The sequence below is a fragment of the Melospiza melodia genome, chromosome Z, assembly GCF_035770615.1.
Source record: "Melospiza melodia melodia isolate bMelMel2 chromosome Z, bMelMel2.pri, whole genome shotgun sequence".
NCBI classification, from domain to species: Eukaryota; Metazoa; Chordata; class Aves; order Passeriformes; family Passerellidae; genus Melospiza; species Melospiza melodia.
The window spans coordinates 41,480,211-41,501,013 of NC_086226.1; the positions used below are offsets into that span (position 1 = coordinate 41,480,211).

Here is a 20,803-nt window from a genome sequence, read left to right on the forward strand (position 1 = left end):
AACCGCACAGAGGCTAGCACTTCATCCTGGCAAAAAAATCCTTATCGCCAGTTAAAAACAAGCAAGTAGAGACAGCATACTTTGTTTCACAAGTCAAAAGAAAACTATTTGTAATACTGTTTCAGTTTGTGACTGAAAAGCAAGGATGTCTTTAAGGAAAGTTCTTGTATGAATTAGGAACATTTCCTAATATAATTTTTAAGTAATTATAAATATCTATAAATATTTGTTTACATTTATTCCTTTAACTGAAAAAGAGAAAAAATGGATATGATTCTGTAAGCACTGCTGTCTTCCCCTGCTTTACATGGATATTCTTACCACCTCAGCTTCACCCAAGAATTATAAAGTTCATGGGCTGAATGACATGTTACAGAAGGACACCTTGTTTTCTTAACACTAGTGGTCCACAGCCTAGGCATTAAACCAAACCCTTCTCCTACCTGTAGAACGGCAAGTAAAACCTACTTTGGTCAAAGAAATGAAGCAATGTTGGGACCATTTTTCAGGCTAGCAGCACAATTTAATAATGAATTGGGAAAAGAAGTAATGATGCACTAGTCTTCAAAATCATTGTTATAACCTGAATAATTTAAACAGCATTCAGGGAAAGAAAAGGAAGAAGGCTGAGCAGTATGTTTGGAGAAAAGCATTTCAATATACAATGCTTCAACTACTAAGTCCTGTTTAAAACCAGATGTTTTTAGTTTTATTCTACCATGAACTAATCAGTGCCTTTGCCAATACAAGACTAAACTGGACAACAATAATACTGCCAAAAAATACCATGCATCTATGCATTTGACTGTGCAGCTTATAAATTAAATTTCCAATTTTATAACAGAAAATTACTTTTATTCTAGAAAATCTTAATCTTTTATATTAATGTAACATGGAATTATTAAGTGATTAATAACCACAGCACAAGAATGAAATGTTTTAACACAAATGTAAACTGTATCTGTAAGTTTTTCTTCTAAATCCAGCAGTGCATTTATGAAGAAGTGCACTAATAAAAAGGCATTCTTTTATTTTTGAAGTTTAAAATTGAGAGTGTCCTATGTTTCACTTTGTATTCTCCCTGTTTTTGTTTAAAAAATTAAAAAGACCACGATTACTTCTTTGACATAGACCTTCACTCACTGAGCACAGAAGAAAAGATCTGTGCACTACAGTATACTTTAAATGTTTTCCCTGTTAGCTTTTTGGTGAAACAAATTAATGCACAAATAAAGCAAAGTACTCAGTTCGCCATGAATAAAACAGACTAGAAAAAAATGGATGTTTACCTCCTACCTTGTGACTGTGGAAGTCTCACAGAAAAGATCTGCTAACAAGACTATCTAAACAAAAATATTGGTATAAAGTAAGCTTAAGACAAACCTCTATTTCTAATATAATCAGATTACAGAAGCAGACTATGATGGGAGTCTAAAAAGTAGTCAACATTATTTGATAGGTCAGAGCTATACATGGCTTAAAATTTTTATAAACACTCTTGTTGGTTTAGGTAACAGTTCATCACAGAACTAAATTTAAGGGACCTATTGATCAGTTTATGATAAAGATTTATTCCTATGAGCTTTTTGTGATTCTTTCCTGACACTCAATGGATAAAGTTCTGTATTGATCAATGCCTTTTGAGAGTGGGAGAATGCTAATTCAGCATTTGCACAGAGCAGGCCCTGAACCTGGGTGCTGGTAAAACTGCACTTTCACTGCAATAGCCCTGTTCTCTTCAGTCTAAAGAATCATTATGCTTAGCGTTTGTAAGTACCCAGATCAAGCTTTCCAAATGGAAAGGTTCACTTGAGGTTTCCTCAAGGAGCCGAAATTCCTGCATTAGCCACAATTTGTTTATAAAATGTGTAATCAGTCAACAATCACTATCCATTTAACCTAATTACACTTTTTCTTAATGTAAATAGTTTCTATTTTCAAGTCTTTCAGATAACCTCACTCTTGATTAAAATTTTTAACTGTGCACTGATGTTATATGACTATTACGTATGGGTATCTGGACAGTAATGTAATTATTTCACATTTTAACCAATCTGCATGTCTGAGGCCTATATAATGAAGCTATGTAATGGTTAAAGCAATAGCTTTGAAGAATGCAAACCAAAGAGAATTCAAACTAGAGAAATCAACATATTCAATTTTATCTTAAAGTAATAAAACAAATTGAAAGAATATAATTTAACATCAGTAAGAGTGTTCATAACAGAAATGCTTCCTGAGATTTAATAGCTGTGTTAGTACTTGGTGTTTAGGAATCAGTAATGTTTTTCAAGAAATGGTATGCTTTCTTAGCACTCAGAAAAATTTTGTAATTTAAAATACATATTAATTACAATGGGCATTTATTAAGATGTGCAGCTTATCCACACACTAATGACAATGAAAATATCAAGTAAGTGAGCAAGTATCAATAGGAGAACATACTATGCAAAGAAAGAACCACCAAATCCCAAATGATAGCAGAGATACAGTAAGATGGCAATGGACTACGCTCTGGAAGGCAGCCACAGAGAAAGGATTGTGTATTTTCAAAATTTACATTTTTTTGGTTCATAATATGAATCTGAAAAAACCCAACCAAACATAAAAACCAACACCAAATCATAAGACAGAATCCCAAACCCAAGACATCGCCACTGAATTTCTGATGTAAATCCAGCCCACAAAACACTGAATTCATTCTAGTGTGCCTGCTACTTAAAAAACTTCACTGACACTCAATTTTATACTCCTTTACAGTTGGGTAGTATTTCAAAAAACTTGAAAAAGTGAGGGGATCAAAGTTAAAAGTTTAATTCTTAATCACTCAATGGGAAAGTTATTTGAACACTAACTACAAGTTAGCAACCTGCTGTATATAGTTTTAATATGTTTAAATAGTTTAAAAAGTAGGGTATACATTCTCTGCATAAAACCAAGCCCCAAAGCCTGTAAATTGCATCACAGACAAAAACCCAAGAGATTTTGCATTTTCTGTCTATCAGTTCTGAGGTTACCTTATACTCATCTGCAGCAATCCACTCTGGTTCTTTTCTCTTCTTTTTCCCCTTTTTATCTTTGGTGTGCTTAGTACCAGAGGCCTGGTAAGACTGCAGATCCACTCGTGAATGAAACTGGTATCGGCCACTTTCCACATCACAGTAGTAATAAATTCCAGTTGCTGGGTCATAATACAGTTGGTTTTCCTTTATAAGAAATGAAGAACAATGTTATCACATCAATAAAAATACTGTTCAAAGAAGCATCTGATTAATAAGGAACCACATTTTAATTTTGATAAAATGAAAGAACTGTGGTGGCTTGATCCTGGATGGCTACCACATGCCCATCCAACCACTCTGTTGACTCTCTTGCTCAACAAGACTGGTAAAGAAAATAAGATGGAAAGCTCATAGGTCAAGAGATGAAAGTCACTATCATGGGCAAGCCAGATTTGACTTGAAAATAGCTAAAATACAGCTGGATGACAAGGATTAAACTCAAAACATCTCTTCCACTTTTTTTTTCACAAGCTCAATGGTACTACTTCATTCCCAGTTCCTCTCCCTGTCTTCCCCCACCCGAGTACAGGGAAATGAGGAGTAGAGGGGCTGAGATCAGTTAATGAGAAGTCCCTCTCTGCTACTGCTTCTCCCCTGCCCAGCATGGGATCTTCAAGAACTGCTCAAGCATGGGTCCTCCACAGGCCACAGCTCCTACCAGCAAAGCTCTTTCCAGGGAGATGTGCTCTGAGCTCTGGCATGGGCTCTCCAGTCCCCTAAGTGATGCCTTGGGATTTCAGCTTTTATATTTTTCATGTATTTGTAATCCTGCAGTTTATTATTGTATAACTCCAAACTCCTTATAGAGTGTTAGCTGCTGCTTTCCCATTTTGGCCAGACAAAACAATTCCTCTCCCGGCCTGGGAATCAAGAAATGTAAACAAAAGCGAGCTGTGGGTTGGAAGCAAACTTGGGGTAAATGACTTCATTACCTGTAACTGTAAATAGAAGATTAGCTCCCAAAATGCAAATGGACCAAACCTATAAACATAAAAACTCGTGACCTGTTGTCCATTTTTTGAGTGTAGCCTCTAGGGGGGTTTTGGCTGCCCTAAATGTACCTAAAGGCCCTTCAATAAAGTTAACTGCTTATTCCCTTGATTTTGTCTGGTCTCTATGTTTAGGTAGCCAAAGAAGGCATCATAAGGAGCAGCGTCTGTGGGATCCTCCACGGACTATAGTATGAGTAGTTTCTGCATGGTCTGCTCTGGTGCTTGGAGCACCTCCTCCTGCTCCTTCTTCTTTGCCCCTGGTGTTCACAGGGTTATTTTTCTCATTCACCCCCCGCCACAGACTCCACTGTGCATAGTAATGCCCCTTCTTACACTGGTTTCAGAGAAGCACCACCAGCTTCTCTGATGGCTGTGCTGTGCCCTGCAGTGGGACCAGCCATGTCCAGGCAGCCCCTGGCCTTCTCTCAGAGAGGCTACCTCCGCACCCTGGCCCCATCATCAGAACTTTGCCAGCAAACCCAATGCAGGAACACTTCCTGTAATTCAGAACTCTTAAGTACCAAGCAAAGATATTCTTTTGGATAATTCTAATTTGGATATTTAAATAATAAGTACCATAAACTGCAATCTATAGCCCCAAACATTTATGTACAACTATATCCACAAACGGTGTCAAAACCAATGGTATCCTTTGAGACCTTAAAAACTAAGTCCAGAAGCATCCTGAACAGAGCTGCATACCTCATTCATTTTCTACAGTTGAGCTGAATATAACACTGCAACCAAACTCTCTGTTCTCAGTGCAGTACAGTGTATACATATCTATCCACAGATCTGTATACATATACAAACACACCTCAGAGGACAAAAAAAAACCTTTGCAAAAGCTATATAAAAACAAACATCAAAAAGTAACCATTAAGAATTTCTAACCCATCATCTAATCTTCTAACACTTCTAAAAGAAGTGTGTTATTTTCCTGTAGAATCAAACTAGTTGGTAACAGTACTCAAGTAAAAGCACAAACATTTTGTGTATTTCCTCCCAAGACTCTTTTCACTGTGGAGAAGCAACTGACTTCAGAAATAGGGGGTTTTTTCCTAAACAAGACATCTTTAAACTCAAGCTTTTAGGTTTGAAAGAGTTACAGATCAGCTTTATAGTATATAATCTGTACAACTCCAAGTAACTTGGAGACCTATGAGACATCAAAAAACAGAATTAAAATCTAAACTTGTATCCTCGCCTGCTATCTTTAATTTGACTGAAATAATTAATAAACTAATTAACAAATTTTTAACTATTCATTTTCAGTAACCTGTTTTTCAAAACATAAGATCAGCTTGGATCTTAGTTCTTCGCTCATATCAACTTTTACTAACAAAATTTTTGTGATAGACAAAAAATTCCAAGAATTTAGGAAATTATCCTTACTGAATTGTAGTAGAATCCAGTGCTATGGTCATAATACAATCCTGTATTTTCATCATATATAAATCCAGTTTGTGAAACAGCAGCCTCTGCAGCAGCTCTCAAGCTCTCTGCCAAAGAACCTTCTGGTACTGAAGTTTCTTCTATCTCCTGATAACAGAAAACAAGAAAGGTAAGTGCTCTGTGAACGTGGACTGTTTCAGAAGACAAAAATCTGGCTGTGGTTTACTGGAAAACTCCTACTTATTTCAACAGGACCAAGACTTCAGCCTGTGTCTTTCATTTTTCTCCAGGTTTACTCAAAAGTGACTCACACCAAATATACACACAAGAAACATCTTGTTTCTTGTCTTAGAGCATCTCTAAGACAGATTTCTGCCCTCTGTTCCATTTCAGATGCTAGAGGCACAAACTCAGTAAACTGAGTGACCTGAGAGAAGGCTGAAGATCAGGGAAGAAAACTAACCCACCACAAAATAAGCAAAGAAACCCCACCAACAATGTTCTTCTCCTTATATCTTGCTTCCTTATGTCAATGGAAGAAAAAATAAAAAGCACTGTTTAAGAAAATCAGCATGGACATATGTCCATATGCTGAAAAAAAATCTTGCTTCCAGGCTATGCAAGACATATATGCCTTTTTACAAGATCTCTCAAACTCCAAGACACAAATCTAAGAGGGTGCTCCACTTGGAACATACTACAAAAAGAACTAGTTCTGAAGTACAAGGGTATTATCAGCACTAGACCATCACAAAAAAATCATTTTGTATAAAGCTCTCAGGACTGCAAGCACATCTTTTAGATGGAATATTAACAGAATACTGATTTCAAAACTGGTAAAACTCCAGAAAGTCCAAAAACCTGTGAATTCTGGACGAAATTTTCCTCTTCTCCACCTTCAATAGCTCTGGTGCTATCCTTCCTCAGCGCAATATTAACACCTGCCTCTGATTCCTCTGTGGAGTTATGCTCAGTGCCTTCACTCTCATGACTGTGCTGCACTGGTAGCTCAGATGCACAATCTTGGGTATCAGTGTGATTGTAATAATTTTCATAGTAGTAATAATCTGCCAGGGACGAGAAAGAAAAGTTGAAGTTGCATAAATTAGCAAGGCAGTATTTTACTAATGCAGTTGAAAGATGCTAAATCTTAAACTGGAAATTTATACAGTTAAGTAGTCTAATGAAAATCAAATATTAGGTAGTGCCTCTACTCTGAATTTATTCCAATCCTACCTCTTGTTTTCATATACTTCAAAACTTAGTGAAGTGTGTATGCTTGCAACATGAGATTACTATGTAACCAATTACAATGGCATGGATTCTGCTAGTCCACGCTACATTTTATCCTGAATTAATGCCTTGAATGAATACCAAAAGGTCTGAAAGATAAGGTCAGGTTAAGAAATTTAATTCAGCAAAGGATCTAGACCTGAAATGTATTCTATATTACAACATTTTCAAACTAAGATACTGTTCCATATCCCTATTTAAACAGTCACCACCCTCTGTACCTGCTTGTGACCATGCAGCACAGTCCTCTGTCTGTACTTCTACACTAGACGTATCTTTCTCCTTTCTATTATGGATTTCTTTAGTGAGTTCTTCTACCTGAAAGAAAAATTGCATGTTAAAAACAAATACTGCCATCAATTTTAGTGGTCTGCGATCTCAGAAAAGAGAGTCAGCCTATTTCGCATTCCGTAATTCAAACAAAACATAATGGCATCACAGGTGTGATGTGATTTCAAGTGATTTTGGTTGTCAGGAGACAATTTTGTACTTGAATGGCTGGCATGAAGAAACACATAATTTCTGCTGACAAAGGAGCACAGAAACTTAACCGAGATTATTCCCAAATGCCTACCCTGTAAACTTGGATTTCAAGCAACGATCACTGTCCTGTAGTGATGACTGTGGCATTTACAAAGCACAGAATGCTCTGAGTAGAAGGAACCCACGAGGACCACCAAGTCCAACTCTCGGCCCTGCACAGGACACCCCAAGAGTCACACCATGTGCCCGAGAGCATTGTCCAAATGCTCCTTGAGCTCTGGCAGGCTTAGTGCTGTGACTGCTTCTCTGCTGGACCTCTTCCATTGCCCAAGCATCCCCTGTATGAAGAACCTTTTTCTAATATCTAATCTAAAATGCCCCTGACACAACTTGAAGCCGTTCCCTCGGGTTCTGCCAGAGAGGATATCACTGCCTGCCTCCCCTCACAAAGAAGCTGTACACCACAATGAGGGCTCCCCTAAACTTCCCTCTTTTGCCATAAGCATTCACAGAGACGTCTTGCCACTCTTCCTTTACCTCACACTTAGTTCAATAAACTTCTTTCCCTCTGATACATGTAATTTTTCCTTCTGACCGCAAATCTAACCCTGCGGTAGAGAAGGTGTTACCGTTTTTACCACCAAGCTCTGACTCGAGACCTTAAACCTGCTCTGGCCCCTCGCAGGCCAGGAGAGCCCGGCGAGCTGCGGGAGCTGAGGGACCGTGTGGAACGGGCACATTGGGAGGAGGCGACAAGCGGAGCGCGGGCCGAGCGGCTCCCGGCCGGGGAAGGGTCGGAGGCCGCGGTGTCCAGGGCAAGGGGCCCTACCTGCCTCCTGAGCGCCTCGCCGCTCTCCCGCTCCCGCTGGTACAGGCGTTGGGCGCGCCGCAGCCGCCGCCGTGCCCGCTCCAGCTGCTCACGGCACGCGCCCAGTTCCGCCTGCAACGCCGCCGCCGCCTCCTGCTCGCCCGGGTCCGCTCGGCTCTCGGCGCCCGGCGGGGAGGCCATGGCCGCCCGCCCTCCCCTGCGCCGCAGCTCAGCGCCCGCCCTCCGCCCGCCCCGCAGCGCCCGCGCGGCCCCGCCCGCCGGCCCCGGCCATGGCGCCCGCCGGGCGCGAAGGCAGGAAGCGGCGCGGGGCGCGCGCCGCCGCCGCACCGAGATCTGTCCCGTGCGGCGCGCGAGGGTCCGCCCGCGGGGCGGGAGCGGGAACGCGGCGCGGGGCGCGGAAACGCGGGGAGCAGCCGGAAGCGGCGCGCGCGGCAGTGCGCGTGCGCGCGGGAAGGGGCGGGGGCGGGGCCGGGGCCGGAGGCGGGGTGAGGGCGGGCCGGGGACGGGGCCGGGGCCGGAGGCGGGGGCGGGGCCGGGGCCGGGGCCGGGGCCGGAGGCGGGGAGAGGGCGGGGGCGGGGCCGGAGGCGGGGAGAGGGCGGGCCAGAGGCGGGGCCGGGGCGGGGGCGCGGCGGGACGGCACGGGCGGAGCGGGAGCTCCCGGAGACTGGGCCGACCCCGGGAGCTGGGGCGGGCGGTGCTGCCCGGGGACGGCGGCAGCGTCGGGAACAAGATGAGGGATGAGCAGCGACACCCAAAGGCGGGGCGGTCTCGGCGCCGGACGTGCTCGAAGTACCGAGCTCCTACATCACCTAGGCTTGGTCGTGTCAGGCAGAGCTTGCTGCTGGTGGTGGGCCCCAGGGTTTCAGCTGCATCACATAAAAAAATGAAAAGTAATTCTAGCGTGTGCTTTCAGGCAAAAGTAGGGCGCATTTTTGTTTGAGGGTTTTTTTGAGTGCGTTTGTTTGTTTTAGAGTGGGGAGGGGAATGCCTCTTGATTTCTCAGTCAACAGTGTGGCAAACCACACCATCTCCTGGCTAGAAATTGCCGCGTCTGGAGGTTGTTGCAGTTGGAGCCATTTACACATCATTCACAGTCAGTGCTGAGAGCTGCAGTACGGCAGCCCTGGATAAATTTCTGTTCCTGAGATTTGTAGAAGCAGTTGAAGAGGTTCTCGGGATTTCCCCCTGAGCCCCATCTCAATACCATAATTTTCCAAACTTAACCTCGCAGGCTTCTTATGTTAAGTGTGATTTGTCTCTGATGGCCATGGTGCTTCTCAGTTTTCAATGAACTGTTTTGATACACTCTGTTGCTTTTGTGCCTTGCTGCAGAAACGAGAAGTATATCAATAGCTTTCAGATCTGACAACAGTGAGTGTGCTGCATAAATGGACATCTACATCTGCTTTCAGATATATCCTGAATGATGCACCGCCTTTGCACTTCAAGTACACTTTAAGTAATATATTAATTTCATTTGAATGCATATGTTTTTAACATATTACATTTCCAAAAATACAGTCCAAAGACACCTGAGTTTGAAAAGTATGGTACCTGGTGGTGCTTATTTAACAAGAATGCTACTGTTCTCTGCGAAGACATGCAGTCATGGGCCACTCATCAAGTACTGCTCTGACTGAAAACCACCACAATCTAATGCCTAATCTCTATAAGGTGGGCTACATGAGCAGGCAAGAAGAAAATCTACTTCTGTCCATATCCTAATTCACAGGAAATAGGAAAAATAATACATATATTTTGTATTGAAAACATTTTGTGAAAAGATGCAAAGCTCAGCTGTGGACTGGAGGTCCTGAGAGATACTAAAATAACACAGTTTCAGACCTCAATATACCTCATTGGAAAGGTATGTCTCATTAGTTGAGAATTAGTGTATTGTCTCTATCAAAATTGTTTTATTTTAGATAATGGCTTTTGTTTGCATCAGGATGGTTTCACTCAATGTGTATAAGTAAACAGACCTGAGCTGGAGGGAGATACTTCCTGAAAGATCAGATTTCATTCACTGCCCTGCTTAAATTGTGCGAAGTTTAGGGAATCTTCTTCTAAAAGACTGGCCTTTGATCTGTAGGTTAAATATTCAATTGTAAAAACAATGGATGTTGCAGTTTAGGCAGTGAAAAGAAGATGAAGAGTGATGCCAGCTCTCCAAACAGTGGCTATTCCTAAAGGCAGCAGACAGAAATAGAGAGGGTAGAGGTGACGTGCATCCCTGCCACCAATCTGTCAGTGCCTCTCCACATGCTATGTTCCTACCCGTGCTCCTAGTGTGCCCTTGACTACTCATCCTCTGGGATTGAGTAGTTGTGCTTGGAAGTATAGGTGGCATCTCAATCCAGCTAGACAGGAAACAGATGCTTAGCTCTTGCACCTCATGTATTAAAAGGAGGTGAGAGCTTTGGTCACAGGGGCATTTGCCACCAAAGGACTGTGGAATAAAAATGAAGTGGCTTGTAGGAAGCAGGGACAGCAAGGCTGCTGAAACACAAACTGTCTGGCCAAGGGCATTATCTCCAGAAGACCTTTCCTCACCAAAATGCTATCACGAGCCCAGACCTGCATGAAAGAAAATGCCACAGTGCATGCTGCCTGCACAAGCAAAATTCAGGAGCCCAACTCTGTCAGGGCCTGGAGGTGAAGGAAAGGTGAAGACACGGAGCTCTGTTCCTGGCTGTTCTTTCCCTATACTGATACTATGCAGTAACAACCAAGAGTTGCAGAACATACGCCAGCCCAGCTTGGATGGCTCCAGTATTGCTCTCTCTGTTTCCTCATTCCCCTACCCCAGTGGAGGATGTGGTCCTCATCTATTCCTTTTTGCAGGTTTCTCCTTCTAAAGGGAGTGCAAAGAGGTGGATGAGTGCTTGAAGCCATCGTTGCTATCACATCTTCAAGGCATTGCCCCACCTCTGAGATGGTAAAAGCTTCTATTAATATGATTGCATGTGTTTTCTGTTGCAAAAATGAGCTTAAATGTAGTGATTCAAAATTCCTTGTGATTTGTATCCTTGGTGCTCATAGTTCTGTATTCTTGTCTTGTCTTCTCTTCCTCCAAGTTGGTGCTAGCCGCACTGCACTTCAGGTTTTGGGGTAAATCTCTGGCTGTTCTTTTCTGGTTTGAAGTTTCTTAGGAAATGGTGATCATGGGTTTGGCAGATACATGTTTTTAGCCTTGCAACAACATGGAGAGTCTGAAAAAGTTCTTCAGGTGGTGATATCATATCTTGAGATACAGATTTTCACAGCAAAATCTTCAAAAATCTTCCTGGAACTTAAAGGTTCCTTCATCAGCATATCACATTTGATGAGGCAATGACAAATGACAATGCCCTATTTAAAATAATAGTAGCACTACTGCACACATCACAACCTACACATAGATCTTAAAGAGAAATCAGCTACAGGGAAAGGAAAGAGAAAATCAGTTTAAGTAGATCAAGCTGCAGATCTTTTCAGAGATTTTCTTCCCTGTCAGCACTCTCCTTCCCTTATGGATATACATTATTTGAAAAATGGATGCTTCCAAGCTTGATGAAAGCTCTCTGGTGTGCTCCTAAGCTTTTTTTAAAGGCGAGAACATTGTCTAGAGTGGCACTTCTCAGAGAACAAGTTCTTTAGTACATCCCCTCGAGTCACATGGTCTACCTCTTGCCATGGTGCTGCTTTGAAGAAGGCAGATTGATTGCCTATGAGTGGATTAAGGGATCCTTTGCCATGATGTGGAGTCAATACTGCAGGAGAGCAGAATATGTCATGCCAGAGAACTTCATGCAGTTCCTCAGAGCTTGGGCAGATCTCTGGCTTGGCTTTGCTCTGGTCTGGGGTCCCAGCTGATTGCTGATCAGGGGTCCCAGCAGCATCTTCTCAGAGACATGAGGAGTATTTCTGCAGAAAAGCAACCCAGAACATTATGTATCCAAACAGATGACAGCCAGTCAGTGACCTCTGTTCTGATAGGTACTGAGGATATGGCACAGGGGTTTTGTCAAGCAGGACCAGGAAGTGCTTGTGAAAGGCTGCAGGTACCAGCAAAAAGTCGGTAATTTGCGCTGGAATTCTTTCTATATAAACCTTTTCAGCCAGTGTTAGCTTGCTTTGCAACGCTCAGAGATTTCAAATAGAAGCAGTGAACTACTTGCTACAATCTTGCTGTGGCAACTTTGAACCAGTTTTAAGACACCAGTATTAACAAGGATTTAAAATTTCTGCACGTGAGATTCCTTTTGTGCCTGCACCGTGGGTGGCTGTCTCCCATGACAGCATCTTAAGGCTTCTGGGTTCACCCAGACACCAACTGCATGTCGTAGACCTACCCATTGTCCTACTGCAAGGACAGACTCCCCAGTTTGCAGCTGGCAATACTGCTCCCATTTTGAGGCATTTGAAAATGAGACATCACAGCACACAGACTGCAGAGCTTGAGCTCTATGAGCATATTTCCAATACTCATAGAACTTCTGACCTTCAGACATGCAGGTGAACTCAGAAAATCCGAACAGGTCTAACTATGACTCCATGCAGTGGTCCTTTTCCGCCGGTGTCTCCCTGTAAAGCAGGGATGTTAAAATAGCTTTTACCACTAGGTGGCATTTAAGGATTTGGTTTGGTGGTTTTTGTGGTTTTGTTTGGTTTTTCTTCCTTTTTTTTTTCATTTTTCCCCTATTTTTATTTTTTTTTTTTAATTTAATGCTCTGAAATACAGTATTGAAAATTGCCTAACTAGGCCAAATGGATTGCTAACCTGATTTTCTCCCTCCCTCCAGCTGCTGGAGACTGTCACTGAAATTGGCTTGTGGCTGTTCCTTGAGATGATCTAAGGGCTGCCAGCAGATTAAAGGAGCAAGACTCGCCTATTGCATCGATGGGATTTGGTACCCTAGAGAGAGTGAATCACCTGCTTCTAAGGGACAGCTTCTTTCTACCCTTCTCTTTAGGAATGTCTGCTGCTGGGAGATACCTGTATCCTTAGTGCTGTAGAGTGAACAGATATGTTAGCACAGACACCTGAGCTGCTCCAAAGTTGGAATGTTCTTTTTTGAACTTGCTATTAGTGCAGAGGAGTAAATACGAATGTGCCTTTCTTGCTGTACAAGAGATAACACTGTATGCATTTTATCATTGCCCCCTGAGGGCCTTGTCTCAAACAGTTCATGAAGATTCAGAGCATATGTGACTCACCACCCAGCATCAACCTAAGCTCTTTGGCTTTGATGCTAACTTTGCTTACATGTTTTATAAAGGCTATTAAATACATTTTTCAGTAGCAAAAAGCTTCCAAATATCTGAAATCTTTGCTTAGTGATTGTGAATAAACTTTGACAACTTTGCTGAGTTGCAAAGACAAAAATAGATTAATGCAGGAAAGAGTCAAAGTGGTAAATGAAGGCTGGTCTCTGAAGGCAGCAGAGTTCAATATCAGGCTGAAGATCCTAGAACAAAACAAGATTTGATGCTAAAGATGCCAAAATAGTTGCAGGTAGCCCTCTCTGCAATGCTACATCCCCATCACAGAAGGATCCCACTGGCATGACAATCATAGTGGATTTGTTAGCTTATGTCATGCACGCCCCTTTGTCAGTGCAGCAGCAGGTGAGATCTTTTCTTTGTGGTGTGGTGCTGTGGTGTCCAGTGCCTTCATATGCTCACACCCAAGGAGCATGCCTTCCCACTGTGCTCTTTCCAAGTACTCATGTGCAAACCCACTTCATCCGCTCCATCTGCACTTCTGCACCAGCTGTGCCGACATTCCTCTTGCTCTTCACCCTGGCCTCTGCCAAATCTTAGGCTAACAAATGCCAGGCAATGACAACGAAGTGTGTGGTTTGCCTGCACACTGCCTACAGGACCTTTCTCTGCCTGTACCATGCCCCAGAATCAAAGATGACAGTGCTTGTTACAGGAAGAGAAACAATCACACAGGTCAATTAAAAGCAGATGGCCAAGACCAAGAAAACTGCCTGTGTGGGTTTTTTTATCATGTGATAGCAGGGCAGAAAGTGTGCCCACCTCTCCATGGCCCATCACACAGTAAGAGCATGCAAATTTTATGCCTGTTTGATCAGCAACTGTTAAACATTAGTAATTGGTATTAATAATACTATAATACTTATAGTATTAATTATTACATGTGTTTGTGGAAGTTGCAGTATTCCCATTTTCTCTCATCATACAACAGTACGGGTTGCATAATTTTTAAGTTCTGGTTTTTGTAAAAAATCAAAAGGAACATAGAAAGACTGGATGATGTGCAGGTATGAATTTGAAACACTTAAACAAATTGCTGACAATTAAAAAGCTCTCTTTACAGGAATTTTTCTTTGAAATGCAGAATGTTTCCATCTGGGTAACTGTGGGGAAAATGAAAAAAAAAGCAGAAGAGATAGTTTTGTGAGGGAAAGTCGGAAGCAAAGGAGGCAAACTCATCACCAGGTTAATTAAACTGTCAGGTTTCTTCAGCTGACTCATATTTCATGTAAAATTCGTGTACAGGTGTATTATCTGTTAAAAAGTAGCTGGAGTAGTGATTACCCCCCACCCCAAAACTGCTTTAGACATTTATAGCCATGGACAGATGCATGTAACTATTCATATTCCAATGCTATTATGTAGAGGCTCTAATTAAGAACAAATCAGGTATGACATGTTTTAATACATGTACCACAGGAATTACCTGACATTCTGCTGGAAGCCTGATGAGTTAAAATTATTTTAATAGCTTTATTGTCTGAATTGGAGCCAAATGGAATTTAATCTCATTAAAACAACAAAAAAAATTATATTAATTATTAGATAATTAAATGAGAACCAAATGCAACTCAATGTCCAGATTATCCACAGTTTTGATATGAAGACAAATTTTTAATTTTTACATGTCTTTGGGTTCACATGGGCAATATATCAGATTTTTATCTAGTATATTTGAGTTTTTTCTGCAAAAATTACCATCTTTTCTATTCTATGATAAACTAACATTGAGGATTGTGGAGTTTTAGCTTTTTTCATTCTTGGCAGCCTCTTGAGTCTGATTCATTCCTCACATCCAGAACAGCTTCCATCCCTATGGAATGGAACAAAAGTTGTGTCAGATAAGCAATGTTCAACATGATATCCTGTTCCCAATTATACCCCTATGATTTTCCTGTGGTTGCTCCTTCTGGGGGCCCATTTGTCCTGAAAGAGAACACTCAGGCTGTAGTATTTTCAGTTTGCCATGTGAAACAGGTCTTTCAGTACAAACTTTAAAAAGGTATTTGTGAATATACTGTCAGATTTTGTATCTGCAATTAACTGGTACTTTCATGTAACTCACATACACACACACACACACACACTAGAGATTTTATAATGAAAAATACAGGGGTTTTTGAGTCAGTCAAATAGAGTGGTTTAAAGGGGCATACCTTATTCCCCCCACATAGTCCTCATCAGAAATTTTCTTATAATTTTCCAAATATATTCCATTAAGTCCTAAACCAGATCAGGAAGTGTTTACTGTGAAGAAAACACAGGGCATGACTAGGAGGGATGTGCTCTCGAAGGGACATGCTGTACTGTGGGTCAATAGCTGAGGTTCAGCTCAACTCCAAAAAGACTGCTGACAAGCCAAAGTGGGGAGATGTGGATGTGCTTCAGAGGGTTCCCTCTGCATGATGGTGAAACTTGTGGTGTCTTTCTTATCGCACCACTCTGTTTAGTTGGCTTCCCAAACATCAGTAAATCACAAAAATTGGTGTTTTTTTAGTATGAGCTCTGAAAAAGTTGTTTTCCTGCTGTGTGTTAGAAAAGTGCAACAAGTAAGCAGGAATGCATTTGTGTTTTGAAAACAGGAAGGTGAGCCATGAAAATTCCACCACAACCATGGTCTCAAAGCAGTCCTCAATTTGCATGGCTTTTTGTTTTCCCCAGAAGCTATTACAATGGTTTCTTTCCACATAGAGATTCTTCTTAGAAATCAGCTGCTTTGAAACCTTTGGGTTTACCAGGCCCTTCTTTTTAACTGGCACCTCAGGGCAAGTGTGTGAAGACACATGTAGGAGAATGTTGTTGCTCAGGGGGCAGTGGCTACTTTTTTCTCTTTGCTAGCACAAATACACTAGATTCCTTTGCTAGAATTTCCTTGATACTGACTAACCTGTACTGTTTGTTTGCCACTATTCCCTTAAATTTCTGTTGAGATTTACATGTGCAAATACACAAATCACCACAAATTTATCTAGAACTCCATCAGCTGCAAGGCTTAACAGCTGCCTCTTGTTATTAATCACACCAAAATTGACTATTTGGACTTCTCACTGCAGCGTGCCAGTTTGCCTGCCCAATTTTCGAAGAGACTGGCTACAGGTGAGACCAACAGAAAGCAAAACTTGTCGCTGTTACTACAGTTTTTAATACCTGATCCAGCTACTGAGTTGGTGATGGCAAGCCAATTTTGAAATAGTAGCAAAACTGAATTAATGTCTAACCTATACATGAGGCTGCTAGTTTTCCCCCTTTCTCTTTCTCTCCTCTTCCTTGCTGCTAGTTTTGCCTCTGCCAAGTCATTCAGCAGTCCTCTTTTTCACTGCAGATGGAGCACAAACACTTCTAGAAGTCTCTGCTCATAGTGATGTTCAGAATGCAGCTACTCATTTAATACTGTAGTATTAAACCGCAATGCTACTCACCGTCTTGCCTCTGTTCAAATGACTTCTTGGTCAGTAATCAGTCCCAGCATCATAACTCTAGCGCAATCATCTATGTTTTTCCCCTGCATAATGGGAGGGTTGAGGAGAGAATTTTGTTACTACATTGCCAGTATAAACTAATCACCTCTACCCTGAGAAGCATACTAATAGCTTTTCAGATGAGAGGGGAAAAAATCCGCTCTGTGCTAGCTAGATTTGTCAGGATACTTTAATAGCAAATAATTTATCTTTTGCTAAAGTAGCGATGAGGACAGAGAGATAAAAACAATGGGTGATTTTGATGTGAAACTGGACAAGAATTAGGAGCTTATTTCAACAGCTATGATGTATTGAGAAATAAATATATTCTCAAGCCATTAAAAGTCTTGAAGGGACCTGATGGCTGTCAGTGACAAAAGTCTGTGACTTTGATACGTGCACCCTTGTCCAACAGCTCTTCAGAGAAAACTGGAAAATTTCACAACACAAACATTATTCCTTATAATCAAGCATCTCAGACCACTTTGTTCCATGGGATGGTGAAGTTTCCCCCTGATCACTTTGATCCTTTCTCTCTCCCCAGTCTTTCTGATACCCTGTGAGGTTATGTGAAGGAGCTAGAGAGCTGGACTGCCAGGCCTGAGTGCAGGTTGTTACAGCTAATGGAAAAGATCTTTTCTGCAAGGCTCAGATCTCGTACCTGGGGCAAGCGTCTCGCTTGTTCAAAAGCTATCAGCAGCCACTGGGCCCTCAAACCCGGATTTGCTGAACAAAATGGAAGGTCAGTCAGTCCCTCTCTCAGGAGCAGAGAGCTGACAGAGCGGGCAAAGGCCACAGCTGCAGCAGTGGCTGCATCCTACACGGCCCCAGCCACATAGTTCTGTGAGTGCCTCTGGCACGTGCAGAAATTGAATGGGGAAGGGAAAAGCACATCGTTTGTGGTTCTGGGCTCATCATGCTCTCACCTTGGCCATAGCCAGAGCCAAGAGGCACTGGCTCCTCTGCCAGCTGCCCACCACCTCAGGGCAAGGGTGGCCGGTAGGGTCCTCCCTTCCTGTGCAGGAGCAGGGGGCCACAGTTACGGCCAGCGGGGCGTACAAGTGTGCTGGCCTGGGGAATTGTGCTCAGGACTGTCCCTGTAGGTGCTTGAATTTGTTAGTGGCAATGCAGCTGTGATGTATCACTGTTCAGCCCCACAAGGTTCTCCTCAACTTCTGGAGTTACACAAGCGTGCCTAGTGCTTCCCTGCCCTCACATAGCTGTATGCAAATACTGAATGTGTGTGAGAGGATTCTGCAAGACTCTTGTGACTCTCCCCTCTTGAGACGAGTTTTCCTGAGATGTTGTGGTCAGAATTTGAGATTAATGAGATTTTTTTCAGGGATTTATAGCAAAATTTGTAGGGGGGGGGGAGTATTTGAGTACTCACATGGGCTGCTGAGATGCTCTGTCTCTCAGAGAAAAGTGTGTTGCTCCTTACAGCTGCATGATCTTATCATTAGGGTGACATGCAGGGTTTGGTGGCCATGAAGAAGCGCAGTTCAGACCTGAGCACAGCATGGTTTTGTGTTTGGACTCAGGAAAGATATGTCACTCTTCTTCCTCCATCATCTGTGACTAACCACAAATTTCACGTATGGAACAGTAGATGTCTCGAACTTTTTAACCTCAAAACACTGCAGACTAACCAGAGACTAACTTGCTTTAGATAATTAGCATATGCTTGTATGCATTCATTCTATGTCTTCAGTCAAGGAAAACTCAACACATTACCTGTAGGTGGAATTCAAATTCTTTAGTGACAGATTTAAGGTAGAGCTAGCTTGTGCTGATGCCTTTAATGTACTTGGATCTGGTCCATGCACAGAAAAGTAATTTAACTTGGGCAGGTATCACAGTAGCACAGCTGAGCCACTCCCAGAACTGGTAACAAACACCTCCAGGGCTATCACTGTGCTTTGTAAATAAACCTGCTTGCTAGCAACCACTCTGTAAATCGCTAATGCAAGACACACTGTAGGGCACAGATAAAGCTTCAGAGGCACATCTAATAAAGCATCCAGCACACACAAGGAACAGCTGTGATATCCCTTCAGTTGCTTTCCTAACTAGATTAGAAAGCCAATGCTAAAGTATTGAAGACATGTGACAAACTGTGTCTGCCTTCTGCTTTGCTTACTAGCTTAAGCGCATTGTGAAAAGTTTCGCATACTTCTCTTCAAAACAGCAAATGAAGCATTAAGTTACATATATGGATCTTGTTTCCTTAAGTTACCCCTACACAGAATTGGTATATAAATGTGGTGATATTCACAAAGGATTGACATTCAGAGTTGTTCTGTAAATAAAATAGAAGCTTCTTTTGTGTGTAAGCATATGGTGGTTCTTAAGATACCTCACAGATACCTGACTACAGTGGTTGAAAATATGGTTGTTCTATTCTGTTCAGAAAAGCCTTTTGATCCTGTTAGGTGCTGGTTGACTGCAGTGCAAGCACATGCCATGGACAGCATGGCTTTTCCAAGGTGATACGAGCTTTATTTTGCCCCTCTGGGTGAGTCCCAGCCCCTGGCCTGTGAGCACAAATGGAGTTGCAGTTCTAAATGGGCTCACAACGGGGTGAGTCATCTGATAGTCAGGCTTGTACTTTCTATCATAGCCAGAAAATCCGCCAGTCACTGACTGAAAGAGGAAAAGAGGAGGCTGGATTTGGAGGGACAAAGAAGTTTCTGTTTGTATGATCAGAGGCCTTTGGTCCACAAAGATCTTCCAGGTCACAAGAAATGAGAAGGAACAGTTCCCCTGAAATGCCCTACAGATGCAGAAGATTGACAGAACCCAACACAACAAGGTGTGTAAGGACACATCAGTCCTGGGTGAAGGTGTCTCTAGCTGAGAGTAGGCATGCTGTACACATGCAGGGCATGAGCAGTCATTGCAGACTTCCTACAAGCCCGCACAAGCCAGTGCACATAGTTCTCTATGTACCCAGGTTACTGAAAACATTTGTCTCTGTTATGTAAGATTTCAGCTCCAGACTGTTTAGGTTTTTTTCCCAAATAAAATGGTAGGGCAGCTTGAAATCCATCTTAGCTATAAGAAGTTGCAAAACTTTAACATCCAGTACTCCAAGCAGATGTTATCAGTGCCTGTAACTCATCTTTTCAGTCACCCTGGTGAAGGGTCATGGTAATATCCCACAAGTTACTTGGTTTCCCTATAGCCAAAAAGTAACTATGCTAATAAGATGCTTCTTCCTGGAAAATCTAATCAAGTAAATGTCTTTCCATGCAGTGATTGCTCTATGAAATCCTTTGAAATAAAAATTTTTAAAATTTAGAGTCTTGCAGAGTGTTTTAGGTGATGTTTCCCTTTGCAATCCACTAAGGCCGCATCTGCATTTTTCAATCCAGAAGGTTTTCAGGTGAAGTGAACCATAAGATTACTCCCAAGTAAACATTCAACTCTAGCTAGAAATGGCCTCATTACTCAGCAGGTTGTACATTCATTACTGGTTCTCATCTGGAGATCTTGCACAGTCACCTGGAGCCTCGTCTAAGTGTTTTAGCATTGGCGAAAATGGGTATTAATGATTGGACCTAATAGGGCCACATTGTAAGATTTTATTTGAATGCCACTGAGTAACTGGGCCACCTGGAGTTGACCTGCCTGAAAATGTCAGTACAGCATGTGACTATTGAGAGGGCTAGGCACTGCTGTTTCGATTAGTCATTTTATGACTCTGTCCCTAAATCCATCCATTCAGCCTTTTTTGGGCTTAAATCCAACCCCAGCTGCTCAGGCTGGGAACTGGCTTCTCTTAGGAAGACCAAAGGAAATTATTTGTGCTGTGTCTGTTTGAATCAAAGATCAGATTTCTTCCCGTCACAAGTGAGTTCAAGGCTGTGGGTGACAGGTAGGCCACCACTGTAGCTTATAATTGCTCCAGTTAAATCCCCAGCTGCATAATTTAAGTGAAAGTTAAATTAGGATATTGCATACAATATTAGATATTGTATGGTTCCAGATGTAGGTGTCTTGCTTTCTTAAAATAATCTTTAAAA

The 20,803-nt window shown here is 42.2% G+C and overlaps 1 protein-coding gene across 1 annotated transcript in view; it reads right to left on the reverse strand.

Annotated features, from left to right (window-relative positions):
• AGGF1 (angiogenic factor with G-patch and FHA domains 1) overlaps positions 1–8,234 on the reverse strand; it is a 24,618-nt gene extending 16,384 nt beyond the window's left edge. Inside the window, exons 1-5 of the mRNA XM_063179867.1 lie at positions 8,055–8,234; positions 6,964–7,060; positions 6,311–6,516; positions 5,450–5,596; positions 3,018–3,206 (exon numbers count right to left, since the gene is read on the reverse strand). Coding sequence (XP_063035937.1) covers positions 3,018–3,206; positions 5,450–5,596; positions 6,311–6,516; positions 6,964–7,060; positions 8,055–8,234 — 819 coding nt within the window. The remainder of the gene's footprint in view (positions 1–3,017; positions 3,207–5,449; positions 5,597–6,310; positions 6,517–6,963; positions 7,061–8,054) is intronic.
• Positions 8,235–20,803: the final 12,569 nt, after the last annotated feature.